General features: G+C 39.0%; 1 protein-coding gene across 2 annotated transcripts in view; it reads left to right on the top strand.

The window, feature by feature from the left end:
- The window catches only part of ARHGEF26 (Rho guanine nucleotide exchange factor 26), a 119,658-nt gene that overhangs the window by 22,333 nt on the left and 79,700 nt on the right, over nucleotides 1–17,625 (top strand). For both annotated transcript variants that reach the window (XM_078070081.1, XM_036091374.2), the window contains exons 5-6: nucleotides 5,194–5,250; nucleotides 8,527–8,687. In XM_078070081.1, coding sequence (XP_077926207.1) covers nucleotides 5,194–5,250; nucleotides 8,527–8,687 — 218 coding nt within the window. The remainder of the gene's footprint in view (nucleotides 1–5,193; nucleotides 5,251–8,526; nucleotides 8,688–17,625) is intronic.

Below are 17,625 nucleotides of genomic sequence, written 5' to 3'. Positions count from 1 at the left end.
TTTTATTTGAATTAATTTTTATCCACTTAAAATGTTGAAGATAACGACATGCATCGTACTTTCTCCTTCGAGGCTAGAATCTGCCATGGTAGGATTTGAACACTTTTGTGAACTGGTTAGATTATACAAAATCAAGAACCCCAAATATAATCCAGCTCTTAGTGTTTCATTAAACTTCTTTTGCAGTTCTATTTACTGATGACATAGTTAAATAAAAAATTTAAATCAGTGAGGAATAACAAAGCTCAAGTGAAGTCAGAAGAGAACTTTAGAGGCATGCTGCTTTGGCTGTCTGTTCCCAGTTGTACTCAGCCAGAACTTCCAATATGAAATAGAGGTTATTAAAATACAGAAGGAGCCTATACAATTTTAATTTTTTTCATTTAGGGTAGCAATAGGAATCAGGTGTTAGAAGCAGCTGTATTATTTTTTTTTCTTTTTCACACATAGAAACAAGAGGAACACTTGAAGAAGCATGATAAACTTGATAATCTTTCAGATTCTCTTAGCAAAAATGTGCAAACCGCAAAAAGCAGGTCAATTTTAAAACTGTAGGTATAAACATATGCTTTTCACACATTTTTTTTCTTGGAGGGGGGGAAAAAAGCCTGATTCTTCCAGTGAGTTAAGTTTACTGATAAGGTTTGCTGTTTTTGAATTAGAAAATTTCTAGAGGTATTTACTTTATTTTATTTTATTTTTTTTTGAGAGAGAGAGAGAGTGAGCCTGCAAGCAGGGATGAGGGTGGGGGGGGGGAGAGAAGGAGGGGCAGAGAGAGAATCTTAAGCAGGCTTCAAGTTCAGCATGTAGCCCAACATGGAGCTGGATCTCACGACCCTGAGATCACAATCTGAGCCGAAATCAAGAGCCGGATGCTTAACCAACTAAGCCACCCAGGTGCCCTTAGAGGTATTTGCTATTTAAAACTTGGCGCACATTCTCCTTTTTTTCCTTCCTTTTCCATCGTCCATCCCTCCTTTCCTTCCTCGTTTCTTTCTGCTTGATATTTTGCTCCAGCGTGTTCATTCTACCCTAATAGTCTGTTCTCTGCCTTGTCACCAGTCTCCATGGGGGCCTCCTTTGATATCCTTCTCGCCCTCTCTTTCTCTGGTTTCATTTCTCCAAACTGCTCAGTCTCTGAAAGCATCTGGTCTGTTCATGACCTTCTCCATCCAGGCACCTGCTCTCAGGTACTACTTAATTTCGAGTTGAATGTGGAAAGAAGTCTCAGGGGGACATAATGATTCCTCTTGACTCAGGAGGGAGAAGCTGTCCAGCCTGCCCTGTCCAGGGGACAGAAGGGCCAAGAGAGAAGGACAGGCCCTGGAGCCGTGGCCTGGCCGTCAGCCAGGAGGGGCTGATCTGTCATAACTCTCCGCAGCAAACTTGCAGCCTCCTCCAGTGTGCCGCACTTCAGGTTTCTTAGTTATGATCCAAGAATGTTCCCTGGAATCTTTTTCTTTTCTGTCTCAGTAGTTTTGTATGGGTTGCTGGTTTCTTACTGATGACTTTTTGGTTAAAGGAGTATTTTATCATTGTTTGTACTAGTATTAATGAAATATGATAATTCTGGGAGCTAGCACTTTGCCTTTTTCAAAACTACATTTTTTCCCCCCTCAAAAGAGAAACTGTTTTGTCTGGGGATTTTTTTTTTTTCCTTCTTAATGGGATAAAGTACTCTTAATCCCTCAGTAAACTAGCTGTCACCTGTGTAGGTCTCTAAGTCCAAATGGTTCATTCTCTTTCCCTGAAGATTTCTGGGTCTGAACTTACTAGTAATTCTGGATGACAAGGCCAGTGCGTGGAAATTCTTGCTGGTGATCTCACCTGTGGAGATTGTGGGCATGGCGCCTGGATATCGATCTGCCAGGACTATGTGTCAGGAAGGAAATCCTGTGAAATTCCTGCTCAGGGTTAACCATACCGGAGTAGTGCTGAACAGTTTCATTCTTCTGGCCGGTCTCCCCCCTTATTAAAATGGATGAAGAAGCCTTTTTAGCCATGAATTCTTGCTGACAGGCTGACCCCGGGTCAGGATGGTGGGTAAAGCTAAGAACATTCCACAATATGGGTGGATGAAAAAGAACATATGGAGACTTGATACGGGCCTGGCATTAGAAGGAGTTTAGTGATGATTGCCCAACCCTAGAAATGGGCTGCCTCTCACAGAAAGCAGGGGTCCCTCAGTCACCTGGGGTACCTGAGTGGTGCAGCTGGTTGGGGGTCCGACTCCTGGTTTCAGCTCAGGTCATAGTCTCAGGGTCATGGGATTGGGCCCTGCATGGGGTTCTGCGCTCAGTGTGGAGTCTGCTTAGGACTCTCTCTCCCTCTCCCTCTGTCCCTGCCTCTGCTCTCTCTCTCTAAAATAAATAAATAAATCTTAAATAAAAGAGAGAGAGTATGAGCTCTGGAGTTAGACAGGCATGGATGCAGATTATGCCCTCGCTACCTGTTAGCTGTGTGCTCTTAGATGTTAAGCCTCACTTGTTATCCCCACCTGAATTGGAGATAAGGATAGTATTGACTTTCTTGAGTTTTTAGGAGGATTCAATGGGAAAGGGGGTATAAAATGCTTATGACACATCCAGGCACACAGTGAATGTTCCATAAGTGATCGCTGATTTTACCACCGATTTAGGACTCTTTCTACACTACTCTACTGCTTTCTATCCTTTTCCAAAAGTCAGGTTAGAGACCATAACATGTGTCTTCATTTCCGTGACAGCACAATGTAGCGGACTATGCCCCCACAGTTTTCACGCTAAGGTTTACACCACCGGGGATTCATGAAGACCATGCGAAGTGGACAGGGATCCATTTTTTTAGATTTTTTTTTTAAAGATTTTATTTATTTGACAGAGAGAGAGATAGCGAGAGCAGGAACACAAGCAGGGGGAGTGGGAGAGGGAGAAGCAGGCTTCCCGCCGAGCAGGGAGCCCGATGTGGGACTCGATCCCGGGACCCCGGGATCATGACCTGAGCCGAAGGCAGACGCTTAACGACTGAGCCACCCAGGTGCCCTTTTTTTTAGATCTTTTAAGGATCCATTTTTTTAGATCTTTATGTTCCAGGTATCCTCCCCTTTCTAAAATTGAGACTACGTGTGCTAATGTTACCCCAGGGTTTTTTCCGATCTTCTCTCTCACAGTTGCCCTTTTTGCAATTTTACTAAAGAAAGGTCTTCCTCTTACCCATCTCAAATCTTAGTGTGGTGCCTTGTTCCAAGGTGTCATTCCACTGGGGTACAAGATACGGAGGGTCAATTTAAAATATTGGTTTCAGTGAAGCCTCTTTTAATGAAGCCACTATAACCCCCCCCCCCCACCCCCCCACCTTACTAAGAATTGCATTCTCAGTAAAATTTACTTTTAGGGCCTAATGCATTAAAATTGGCAGTTATTGTGTTATTTTGATCATAGGTTATTAATGATATTTGTGGTGATTATATAATCCAGAAGAGTCTCTTTTATACTTAAAGCTCAATGGTCACAGGAAATTTTAGAAAATTAAATTGAAAAATGTATTTTTGCATCAAAGTATGCTAGGGTGATTAATAAGATACCCTACCACACAGAATTACGTTAGGAAATTTTGGGGGAAAATTGACATAGAAATGTGATTTTTAAGGATAAAGAAGAATAATCTCCAGCTGTTATGGGAAGCATATTTATTTTTAAATGGAGGATGGGGGATATCAAATCGTTGTGCTTTTTATAAATGTTTGAAGACCTGTGTTATATTTTATCGCTATTAGTTTCTCACAAAAAGGGAGGATACTCTCCTTTCTTGCTGTTCTTTCTGTTAAGCACAGAATTTAATTGGTCAATATTTTATGTATGCCTTACCTTTTGCTAATTTAATCTTTAGCTGAAAAACATGAGTATCTTTCACGTGCCAGACTCAGTGCCAGGTATACCAGAAGCCACCACGGGGCCCTGTGTTCACGGAGTTCATGGTTCAGCTGGGTTAGAAGCTGAATCCTGTGGGACGCCTGGGTGGCTCAGTTGATTGGACGTCTGCCTTGGCTCAGGTCATGATCCCAGGGTCCTGGGATCGAGCCCTGCATCGGGCTCCCTGCTCAGCGGGGAGCCTGCTTCTCCCTCTCCCACTCCCCCTGCTTGTGTTCCCTCTCTCGCTGTCTCTCTCTCTCTGTCAAATAAATAAATAAAATCTTAAGAAAAAAAAAAAAGCTGAATGAATCATGGTAGAAACTGCAGTAATCAAATAAAAAGTGCATGGTAATTTAGGTAGAGATTGCAGTGATTTAGCTAACAATGCAACTGCATTACTCCAAGTACAGTACTGGTGCTTTGGTTCTTGTGGGTACTGTTGCTTCTCCAAAGAATATCAGGTTAATATCCTTCTTTGTCTAATTAATTAATTAATTAATTAATTAATTTTTAGAGAGCGAGAGAGAGCATGTGAGCCAGGGTGGGAGGCAGAGGGAAAGGGAGAGGGAGAATCTCAAGTAGACTCCCGGCTGAGCGCAGAGTCTGATGCAGGGCTCTATCTCAGGACCCTGAGATCATGACCTGAGCAGAAATCAAGGGTCCTTCCAGTGCTCAATGGACTGAGCCACCCAGGCATTCCCTTCTTTGTCAAATTTCAATGTGCTGAAAATAATGCTGAAATTGGGGCAGGGGAGACTTTGTTTTCTTTGTTTCTTGATTGGGTTTCTATGAAGAGCATGGGTATTCCATGGAGTGTTGGTGAAAAATAGTATTAAAGTTATTTTTTCAGTGTGGGATCCTGGGCAGTAAACTCTCAGATGGGTGGCTTCACTTTCTTTATTGTTAGATTTCTTCATTTGTGATTTGGGAAATTAATTTGATAAGCATTTTAGGAATATCTAGACCTAAGACTAGAATAGATTAGCACAACCTGATGGGATAGTGTTCTAGACACTTTGCAGTTCTTTTGTGTGGATGCTAATTTATTAATGTGATTAAATATTCCATGAGGGACCCAAAAATTAATATGTGCTGAATTCACACACTTTGCAGTTCTTTTGTGTTGATGCTAATTTATTAATGTGAGTAAATATTCTATGAGGGACCCAAAAATTAATATGTGCTGAATTCACACATTTTGCATAATTTCCTAAAATTCATTTCTCAAAGAGCATGGAGTTATGCCTTACATAATAAATTGTTGAAGTAAATGAGCTCAATTTTATTTTGCTTTTTCCTCTAGGTGAAAAGAAATGGATTATCACAGACAGTTAGCCAGGAGGAAAGAAAGAGACAGGAGGTATGTTTTCTACTGAGCAGATACTTTAGAGCTCTGAAGAGAGTGTGTGCTTTCACCTACTGTGTGCACTGGTTCAGTGTTTTCCTTTGAAAACGTATTCATTTTGTTCTTTTTGCGTAAGAGGTATGTGTTCATTGTCAAATAAAACTACACATAAGAACCCAGGAAAGAAAACTTAAAATACCTTAATGTCATTTTAGCTTAAACAACACCTAGTCGAGGTATTTAAACTGGAAGAAATATGTTGAAAAATGAAAGAGATATTAGATCCTGGATTGAAACAGGATGTTAGTGGGAAAACTGGTGTAATCTGAGTAAAGTACGTACATGTGTCTGCAGATAAAATGTAATGGACCGTGGTTATGTCATGTGCCCTGGTTAAGGGAAGCTGGATGAAGGAAACACAGGAGCTCCAAACCCTCTTTGCAAGATTCCTATAAATCTAAAATTATACCAAAATAAAGGTTTACTTAATAAAAAATAAAACAGATAGAAATAGGATTTTACAACTTGAAATTTAAATAAATGCAGTTTAAGGAAATTACTCATTGTAATAATATAGTGAAGTTCTCAACACTTTTCTCCTGTTATATGCATATTACTATGTTTATGTATATACATGCATATAAACTGCACGAAGGATATGCGCTGTATTTTTATTTTATTGGCATGAACTAACACAAAAATACAAGGGGACATTATAGTGTCATTTTTTTTAAGTTTAAAAAAACCAGAATAGTATATAACATTGGTGTACCCATCACTGAAAATTAACAAATGTATTACATTTATAATTTTTTCCTTATATTTTTTAAAGAAAACAAGACTTTCAATAAAGTAGAATCCCTACACTCTCCTTGGTGCCATTTCCTTCCTCTCCTCCCCAGAGTCAGCTATAATTATGAATTGATGTGTACCTATCCAATCTGTGTTTTTTTTCTTAAGATTTTATTTATTTATTTATTTATTTGAGAGCGAGCGAGAGAGAGATAGTGCGCAGAAAGAGAAAGAATGCACAAGTGGTGGGAAGGGAGCAGAGGGAGAAGCAGACTCTCTGCTAAGCAGGGACCCCGATGCGGGACTTGATCCCAGGACCCTGGGATCATGACCTGAGCCGAAGGCAGACACTTAACTGACTGAGCCACCCAGGCGCCCCTCAATCTGTGTTTTTAAATCATGTATTACATATATTTATGTACATATATTTGTATGCATATGTGAGTGTTAAAATGTAGATAAGTGATGATTCTGAACATATTTTTTGCTTACTTTTGATATTCAGCACTATTTTTGGGATTTATCCATGTTAATGTATATTAATCTAGATCATTCATTCAAATCACTATATAGTATTCCACTGTATAAATACCACCTTAAAAAAATCTGTTGTCCAAATTTTGGACAGTAGGTGATATGTTTTTTTCTTTATGTTTGTGGACAAATTCAAGAGCTACTCCAGGGTCCTAACCCCATTTGAACATATGTGTTCTTTTAAACCTTTTCTATTTGAACCTATTTATTTCCTTTATATTTTGAAAATATTCAGATTTGTGATATAAAAAAAACTAATGACAGCAGCAAATCTAACTTTATGGTTCCTTTCGATTCCTATATAGCTATTTTTAGAAAGTTTAATCCAATTTGCTTTTAAGTAGTTGATGGCTCTATTGTAGGATGTTTTAACAGTTATTACATTAAACCTATTATATTAAACTACCACTTAATCATCTTTTCCTGTGATCTATTCTGTATAGTTCATGTAATCTTTTTGTTTAAATCTTAGTATTTTGCATGTGATTACAAAAGCCTTTGCTTTTGAAAATACTTTGTCATTCAGGGTACCATATCTATTAACAACATGACATCCACTATTTTTGGTCAGGAAGCGACAGTTTTCTTCAGTTTACACTACATTTCCCAGGGATAATTGTATCGATTGAATAGAATTATACAAGATACAGGTCAAGTGAGACTCTTCATGTTCTTACTCCATACTCATTAGAAGGTTATATCACTTACGTCCCTGGAACACAACTGAGGCTAGACCAGCACCTTTAAGTAAGACTTCCTTTAAAGCTTATAGATGCTGAAAAGGGAGATGAACATTGAGACCAGCCCCATTAACCTGACCTACAGAATATGGTCCACTTACCAGCAGCTGGGCGTCCACTTGCCTGTGTCTGCCTGCTTCACCCAGCTTCAGCCATAGCACAGGGACTTACGGCAAGAATCTTCTGGGCCTTTTGGGCCAAGGGCTTGAGGAGACGTGCCTGGAGGCCAAGGTGATGATGGCAATGTTACCAGGGAGATCTCTAGGAAGGATCTGAATCTCAGGCCTGCGAGGATATTTACCACCCCGACCTGAGGAGGAATCCCTGTGTTGCCATTCTTGGAGGATCTGAAGGTGATTTTGTTAAGGAGCTAGATGAATTCTTTACAATTAATAAGTGTTCATTAATGATAAAAAGCCAACCCACATATGTGGGTAGGGCGTTGGTGCCTACCCACATATGTGGGTTGGCTTTTTATCATTAATGAACACTTATCAGGTCAACGACTGTGTGCCTTGACACCAAGCATTTCTACAGAGGGTCCTGATTCACTCCTTCATGAGAAACTGACGGGAGCAGAAAGGGTGTCTTGTTGAATGAACAGAATTACTTTCAGTTGTATGAGTTTAATATAAAAGAATTCCTGTGGCTGATGAGAACCTTTTGAGGGTAGATACAGTCATGGTCTTCTAGTATACCCTGACTCTTTGCTGTAATTGACTGCAAATTTGTTGGATTAAAATATGGGGAGAGAAGGAGCCTGTGTAAGAGGAGAGCAAAGAAATATATTTGTAAGAAATTTTCTTGGAATCCCAAGTGGTGTCTATAAATCCTTAGTGTCCCAGAGCAGCAGACTTTGAAAACAGGCCTGGAGGAGATGACCCCAAAGGTTAATTAATGTCACACTGAGATTTTATGACATGCCCTAAGCTTTCCTTCCATAGATTCTACCCCTTGACAAAGCATGACCTCAGGATGAATCTCAAGTCATCTAAATGCTTTCACTTTTTCATTTTTACACTGTGGGCAGTGACTGACTCTACTTCCTGAGGTTTGGGTGTATGTGCCTTAGATAAAAAAGACAGTAGTTTGGTGATGCATTTTTCTTCATGCTTATCTTTCTGTGCTTTTTAAGATATGTTGTTTTTATAGGAGAATTATGAAAACTTTATTTAGTTCTTCAATTACAATAATTAATAATACATTTCTTTTTCCTTCATACCAGGCTATCTTTGAAGTCATATCCTCTGAACATTCCTATTTACTCAGTTTGGAGATCTTGATACGAATGTTTAAAAATTCTAAAGAACTGAGTGATACAATGACCAAAACAGAGAGTCACCATCTTTTCTCCAACATTACAGATGTCTGTGAGGCAAGCAAAAAGTAAGTTCACCTTAGTTGGCCTTTGGTCATGCCAAGACCTTCCTTACTAACAAACATCTATGTGATCTCAAAGGGAAGACCTTTAGAAGTATGAGGTCTCTCATTGATTCAGTTGGCTTTTATCTTGATCCCTTGAAATAAATTTTAAGATACGTTTCGGGTTGTTGATGTATTAGACGGATGGCAAGTGTGTAATAAATTGTCACCACAGACAGTTACATCTGAGGTCTCTCCCTCCCTTCTGTGTCGCTGACTCTTCCTCTCCTCACACGTGTCCTCTTCTTCTTCCTTTTAAATTATACGGTTAATAGAACAACCTTTAGTTGGGAGGGAAAATAACTCATGGTAGTACTATTCAAATACAAAAATTATTTTTGTTTACATTTTCATATTTTTTGTTCATCTATGTAAATATTATTTTGAAAATGTAGTCATAGTGACCATAATGGTTTTCTTAGGTTTTCCCTACTTAACGTTCCATAAGCACTATTAGAGGGGAATTTTCCTTATTAGTTTTAATAAGCGTATACCAGTAGTGACCTGTTACATTCTTCTGAGTGAACTACAGAGCCCATGCAGGAGCCCTGTGCCATCAGTGTGATACATTGAGCCATCCTAAGTTGCTCTTTTGGTAGATCAAAATGGTTGAATTTTGGCAATTTTATACAGTTGGGTCAAAAGTGGCTTTACCGTATAATTAATGAAGCCTAAGCTTCAAGGCTTCTCACTTGCAAAGGTACCTCTTAAATATTTGCTTTTGTGCCTAATTTCTTTCTTGGTGGGCCTGCATACTGTACAAGCTCTAGGGCCCACAAAAATTGGATCTGTTCTGGGGGGGGTATCTGGATGTATCTTGCAAATCTGGACCTTGCTTACTTGTCACATGAGGGCAGAACCAAGCAGCCAGGAATGATAACATGTTCATGCCTGCTAGCTCCATCACCGTGTGCAGGTAGATCTTCCTTTTGAACTTACAAGATGGAACATTCATGCTGAACAGGTTAGCATGTGAGTTGGGGCTACTTCCGAGAGCTGGAGTTTGTGGTCAGATCAATGAGATCTTCAAATTTCCGTGATAGTGGCACAACTTCAGAAGCCAGATTCTGCCTCAGGAAGAATCCTGTCATTTTTTTTTTTTTTTTTAAAGATTTTATTTATTTATTTGACAGAGAGAGACACAGCGAGAGAGGGAACACAAGCACGGGGAGTGGGAGAGGGAGACGCAGACTTCCCGCTGAGCAGGGAGCCCGATGTGGGGCTCGATCCCAGGACCCTGGGATCATGACCTGAGCCGAAGGCAGATGCTCAACGACTGAGCCGCCCAGACGCCCCAAGAATCCTGTCAATCTTGAGACTGAAATGGATACTTAAAAATACATGTTCAGGGCGCCTGGGTGGCTCAGTCGTTAAGCATCTGCCTGCAGCTCAGGTCATGATCCCAGGGTCCTGGGATCGAGCCCCACATCGGGCTCTCTGCTCAGCGGGAAGCCTGTGTCTCCCTCTCCCACTCCCCCTGCTTGTGTTCCCTCTCTCGCTGTGTCTCTCTCTGTCAAATAAATAAATAAAATATTAAAAAAAAAAAAATACATGTTCAGAGGACCCACTGGGCCTTTGGGAACACTGGGGCCATGGTGTGTGGGTGGTGGCATGTACCACCACTTGGAAATCCTTGTTTAGAAGCTGGGTTGTTGCTTGTGTTCAGCCTACTGGTCCTTTTGGTACCAGTCTTGCCAGTTTCGGTAAGATAAATGAAAATCTCTTTTCTCCTTCGGTGAAGAGCTCAGAACAAGAGCCTTCAACGATGTGTCCCTCTTTGAAAGGTATTCAGATTTCAGAATGAGTCTCTTTCATTTTAACTTGTACTTGGGTTGATATATAAAAACATAGCTCTGTATTAGATACACAGCTATCAAGAATTATTACTGTTTTGATAACTATAAAATGTAAGTCATGATTTTAATGAGGGTATGTTTTCTGAAAACCACAGTGGCGTGTTTTTATGCACAAAGCATGTGCTTTGGGTCCTTATGGTCTTTGAGCCCTGACAGCATGACTTGTGTATCAGCGTGGTTCACAAGGGGCCTGGGGTCGAACAGTTGATTCTCCTTTTGGTAGTTGGTTAATCTTGAGCAGGTTGCTAAAACTCACCCCCTCAATTATTTATTTATTAAATGGGGATTGAAAAAAATCTGTATGTGGTTAACCCTGGAATAACTCATTTTATTTATAGATTAAAATTTTATGATTTTAATTTCAATCTTTTACAAAATTTAAGTCTTTTATGATTTTATTAAAAAGTTTTCATTTCTATACTGGCTTATAGTAAGACACTATTCTGGACATTTTTGTTTATTTCTTATTTTTAAAACAAAACTCAAAATTCTTAACCTCCATTAAAAGATAAAGAAACATTTTTTATATTTTTACTTTGTTTTTATTTAAAAGGCAGTGTTTTTTCTTTTTCAAAATGTTATTTATTTATTTCAGAGAGAGAGAGAGAGCGGGTGGTTGGAGGAGCAGAGGGAGAGGAAGGGAGCCCAACACAGGGCTTAATCTCACAATCCTGAGATCATGACCTGAGCCGAAATCAAGAGTCAGATGCTTAACTGACTGAGCCATCCAGGTGCCTTAAAAGGCAGTGTTGTAATCTGGATAGCTACCTATGTGATACTTGATCTCTGTTATAATGTATTTCAGCTAGGAATGTTCAGCTTCTCCATGATAATCCAATGTCTGTATCATAGAAACATATTACAAAAGTTTATTCAATTTAGTTTGAAACACTCATTTTAGATATAGCGTTTTATAAAAATTCAGAATGCTCAGATTTGCAAAGCTCATCTCATTATGTAATGCCTCTTTGCTGAGCTTCTAGCATTTGGTCTCCAAGTGACTCTAAAGTGATAACTACTTAATGTGCTGCCCCAAAAAAGAGTTTCCAGTTGTAAGAAAATGCTAAATGTTGAATAAAGCAAATGACTGGTGTTTAAATCAGTGATTACTGACGAAGCATGACATTGTTCAGTGTGGCATAATGAAGACTACCTTCATTGTACTTTTCCCTAATGAAAAATTGTAGCCAGAGGTGATGGGATATTTAGTGTAGGGTGAGGTCAGAACATGCTCAATATTCAGCTTTGTGGATTGAACAGTGCAACATCTGGTCCCCTTTATAGTGACTCAGGCTGATAAATAACACTAAGAAGACATTATAGGCAAGCAGGCAGGGACGAGATCATTCTGATGCTGGGTGTGAGTGCTTATCAGTGGTGTGTCCCTACTAAGTTCTTTTCTTTATAAAGAATTGCTCACTTCAGTCCACACTTGTGGAGCCTCCTATTCTGCAAGATGCCTGGGTTCTAGAGCATTTGGTGGCTGTTGGTCTTCAGGGGTCAGTGGCGGCTGGTGAAACATCCACAGTGTGTGCTCGGAGGAATCCTAGAGCAGGTATGGGTCACTGAAATGCACAGGTATGGGTCGCACTGGAGGCCGGTGAGAATCATCGAAGGCGAGGGTGAGAACAGATGGTGTTGGCCTTTCTGTGCTCTGCTGAGGCGTTTTCACGGTTTCCTGAAGGCTGTGTGGAAACCTTGAGCGATCCAGTAGGGGATGGCCATGGTGGTCGGGGACACGACAGCATGCTGTTCGCATTAGAGAGGAGGTGAAGGTGGTGAAAGATTTGACGCCATGACAGTAACATAGCCACACATGTTGGGAAACCGAGAGAGGGCCTAAGAGCAAGGACTTGAGGGATATTTGGAGCATGGAGTCTTGAGGACTTGGTGAGAAAGAGGAGTTTTGTTTGCCTCTCAGGTGTCTGCCTGGTCGACTGTAGACAGTGCTAAAGAACTTTGCAGTATGCTTGCTTTTCTTTTTCCCAGTGCAAAGTTAAAACATTGGTATTTCTTTAGGAAGTAATTTTAAAGCTAAAACTCTGCTGGCTTCAGTTTCTGCAGAGTAAAATAAAAATACCCATCAATGTGGTTTTGTGTCCTAAGGAACTGAATTGATTCCCAACCTATAATGAGCAGCTAATGCCAAACTTTTCAGTTTCTGCCTTGTGTGGAAGAGTAAGTTATAAAAATAATAAACATACAAAATAATACCCAGTACTTGTTCCCCCAGAAGATTCTTTTTCCTCACTGCCCTATTTCTCTTCATGTAACAGAAAAACTTTTTTAAAACCAAACTTCTTCAGCTGATAGTTGAAAGTCAGTGACACTCAGAAGCCACTTTTTATGACATGCTTTGGCTTTTTCTTTGTCCTGAGATAAATAAGTGAAGAAGTTGATTGGAAATTCATGAATATTTTAGTCCACATTGTTCAGCTTTTATCAATAATCGGTGTCTGAAGTAATAGTAAAAGAAATAAGTAGTTATTATTTAAGTATCCTTTCAAGTAGGGGAAGAAAGACTACAGGTGTCTGAATAACAGTCCCAGTCCTTTCAGGTAAGACTGTGGAAAAGCAATGGGTCTGAAGTTGTTATAAAAAGTCTTTGTAACTGATGCTACCCATTTAAAGATGACTGCTGAGACACATGCCCTTCAGTTCATTCCCTTCTGAAATCCCATGAAAAATGATAGGATAGTCAAAGCACAAACCCCCAAGGATTAAACAGCAACAACAACAACAATAACAACAACAACAACAACAAGAAAAGAGACAAGAGCTGCCGTATTTTGGAACCTGAAAACAGATGGACTCTTAGTAACTATTTCAGGCAATCTGGGAAGGTTAACTCTAAGCCGGTAGTGAGGAAAGTCAAGAAAGAACTAGTTTTAAACTCTAGAACCTCTGGAAGGTGCAGGAATTGATGAAGTTGGAGTAAAGGCGTGACTAAAAACGGGATTTTTGTGAAAGCCAGTTTGAGAAGTAGAGCCCAGACCCTCCCTCCCACACTCCCTTCAGCTCTACACAGCTGGATGATACCCTGCTTCACCCAGCAGCAGGGCAAAATAGATGGACTCCGGACTGAGAGAGCCAGGCCCAAGTAAGGGAGGCACTGTAGCGCAGGAAACCAGGTACGGTGACAGCTGATACCTTGAAACCCCACTCTTCTTTTGGGACACTGGTCACCAGGTGCATGTGTACCCTTCACTCTGTTTTTGTCAAATGGCAATTGACGTTAGTTTGAGCTAAGTCATGTTTTACAATTTTTATCAACAATATTTGTGTTTAAATACATTATTACTATAATTACCATTATTAAGTGTTGTAGGAAGCAACAAGTTGAAGACAGCACAAATACATAAAGCCTCAAACTTTGAAAAATATATCGTTTTAGCATCGTGGTAGGCAAATACTATCTTTCAATCTTAGTTCTCCCTCTCTCTAATAGGGACCATAGCTTATCTAGCCTCATAGAGTTGGTATGAGAATTAAAGGAGGTAATACTTAGCACTACACTAGGTGAGCTTTCAAGCGGCAGTGATTTTGTTGATAATATTACTGCGATTTTGATCACCTCTGCCTGGTACTCTGAAATGTGTCTGGATTTTTTATGTAATGACTTTTGAATGATGTCCTCTCTATATTTGTCTCGGCTGGCATTGCTCTAGGATGAGTTTAAAGGACAGGTCTTGTCTTATAGACTCTAGCACAGTGTTTTGCACGGGTTTGTTTTTAAAGGTAGTTGTGGCATGTCTTACAACATTCTAACAATCACCTTCATTTTGACATTGAATGAAGTCCAGATAAACGGATTCTTTCCTAATCATAAAGCATGTTAGTCCTGACTTAGGTTAGGACTAAAATCTGAGCTGTTTGCTTCCTCTCAGCCTGGTGTTTGCCTGGCAAACAGTAGATTCCTTGGACCAGTACTTCCAAACAGGCCCTGACATGCTCCAGCTGCCAATTAGGCCATTCTCCTAGTTAGTTTTTGCAGATGTTTGGGGCTACTACATGCTTTTTTGCCTTCTTGCATTGCTTTTGCAAGCTCCAAGAGTCTGTGGATTCTGAGTTGTCACATGGAGATTTAAGCTTGGACAATGCTCCTGGTTGGGACAGATGAAAGTGTTACCAAGCTTAGTCATTAGCTGTTATCAATCTTAAATGAGGGTAGAACTTTGGAAAAAGAAACAATGGCTGGGGTTTAGTTGCAGTATTTCATCTGCATTGCATTTACAGCTGGAGATTTTGAACCATTACATGGATTTTTGACTCTGCCAGTTGTGAGTTAAACAAGCAGGACCACACAGTTCTTCTGGCCGATGGAAAAGATTTTAATGTAAACTTTGTGATCTAGCCAAGTTAAATCTAGCACTTGATTTAAGCATGAGGAAGATGGTTGATGAATTAAATTTCAAAAGCAAGCTCCTTTAAGCTTGCTGATTGCTCATTTATTGTGGGATGTTTTTCCTAAATGCAACATTAATTATTAGCACCTGGGCATCAATTTTATGTTTTTCCAGGGCTTTTCTTATTTCAGCTGATTTAATCCTTTATAGTGTCCTGGGGAGTACCGTCATTTCTCTGCGGCAGGTAAGGAGATTGAGACCCAAATTATGTGAATTGGTTTAAGGTCATTCACATTTTTAAATGGAATGGAAACTAGTGATTTTTTTTTTTTTTTGATTCTTCAGAATGCATTCCCCAAGACCATTTTTCCAAAACTACACATATACTTTAAGTGCAGTTGAGGTTTCAGCCTAAAGAACTAAATTTCAGTTTAGCCTCTGCTAGGGATTGCCTGTCTGGAAAATAATTAGGATTTACTCTTTTTGGTATATATCACCTTTGGAGCTAGTCATAGAACGTGATTAGACTCTTATCTAATATTTGAATGTCTTTGACCTTTTAGAATGTAGAGACTTTAAAAACAAAGAACATCTCGTTTTCTGACACTGCTCAGTGCATGGCACATCATAGACATCATCTTGTCATTTCCCTGTGGTCATCGTTCCAGTAAAGATACTGTCCAGCATCTTTACCACAGACAGTCTCTGAATGTGGCTCCATGGTTGAAATGTTGACAGTATAAGCTAATTGATTATGAAAGTGTCCTATAATTTATATCTTATCAGAAGCCCTAACATGCAACTATACAATAAAATTAAAAAGACATCCAAATTGTTTATGTCATTAAACTACTTTCGCAATGATTTGGGGAAGAAAATGAAATGCATGTTTGGAAAGTGTTGTCTAAATTGAGATTAAAGAAAAGAACTAAATAAATTCAGATTAGTTGCTGCTTTGTGAAAAGTCCAATGTTTTCAAAGTAGACTTTCATAGAAAATGAGTTTGCAAGTCCTTCTTAAGACTTAAATGAAAGAATTCTTTGTCCCTTAGGTGGTAATATAAATACTGAGCAACCTTGCAGGAAAATATTTTAATTTTTAAAATGTCAACTCTGTGTAAAAGCTGTGAAAATATGATTTTATTAAAAAATCTGAAATCGCTTTCTATATACTAAGAAGACAGGTGAATACTGTTTTAAATATTAATTCAGTATATTATTACCATACTCTTAGCCTATTTTTTTTTAAGGATGTGGATTAAATCATACAACCCTTGCGATTTTAGATTTTACAAGTGTATTTATAGAAAAATATCTTGAGGAAAATGTGTATCATGAATGGCATTTGTTAAAGGACCTAACTGATACTTTATCTATACAGTGTTTTCTTTGGATTTCAAAAAGGTTTCAGGAAATGATTTGAGTTTAGAAAAAAATTTGGTGGAAAGGTTCCATAGAAATGTCAAGATTGGCTAAGATTGACCTTGTCACTTGTGGGGGTTTCAAACAAAGGTCCCTTTGTAGCAAGAAAACTGTCTCTGTATCGGGAGTTCATTGGAATTTCTTTTCTAGCAGAGAAGAGTGATACGAACGACCAGAACAGGGCACAATAGCAGTGTTTGTGTTTATCTGCTGGAGTTGTCCTGTTTTGGAGCTCCTACTTCTGATTCTCTTGCATCTTGTGTGTATTTGATGAACAACACTTAGTTATACATATTTCTGTATATATTTGTGTATGTACATAGATATCTTTGAAAAATCTGCTAAGAATAAGATGTTTTCCAGGACATCTTTGATAGCCACTCTCATAAGTTGAAATTTTACTTGAGGTCTGGTCTGTTGAAAAGAGAGCAGAAGTGATTAGGCCATGAAATTATTCTCTAGGATTTTAGTAAGTAATATTAAATGAAAGATCCTTAGGAGGACTGTTTTTTAAAAATCTCTATCACAGATTTAGTGGCCTCATGTCTAATTTTTGGAGCATCTGGTAGGGTCATTTGAAAATTCATGTTTTGCAGGTTTTAGACCATATTAAATATCAGTGAAGAGTTTGGGTTGCTTTGTTTATGTTTGTGCCATCCGTGGGGATCACTGTATTAAAATGCCTTTAGTTGGACCCTTGCCCATCCCTTTATTTTTCTTTTTTCAGTCTTCCTGGCCAATATCCAGTTTACTAACACGAAACTATTTTTGTTATCAGAATATAGTTTGATTAATTTAGAATATCAGAATATCAGTTAACCAATTTATTAATAAATTCAGAGATCAGGATGTCATTTTATTAACATTTCTGAGTGGTATACACTGGGGTGGTTCTGCTTTTTTGCTTATTAAGTATCCTTTCCAACTGAGAAAGTATAATTATTTAAACTCAAAACACTCTTCCCCTGCATGTTTTTGAATAAAACATATTCCTCTGGACTCTTTGAAGACCCCTATGTTTGGAAGCTCAGATGTTCAAACTGGAGAAATTTTGGCTTGCCTTTGTCTGTTTTATTGCAGACTTTCTTGGCATGAACTGATACCTAATTTTGAAGACCAGTTCTTATTGATCACACTTCTCTCTCCTGAGACCGGAGCAAGGAATGCTAATCTCATCTGTAGGCAGATCACTTCATCCTTCCACATGTCAGCTGCTAAGTGAGTTTTCCATCAGCATGGAGCTCATGTTTATCAGACTAACTAAGGAATCTAAAACTGG

Source organism: Halichoerus grypus, chromosome 1 (assembly GCF_964656455.1).
Source record: "Halichoerus grypus chromosome 1, mHalGry1.hap1.1, whole genome shotgun sequence".
Classification (NCBI taxonomy): domain Eukaryota; kingdom Metazoa; phylum Chordata; class Mammalia; order Carnivora; family Phocidae; genus Halichoerus; species Halichoerus grypus.
This window is presented reverse-complemented; position numbering and strand designations above follow the sequence as displayed.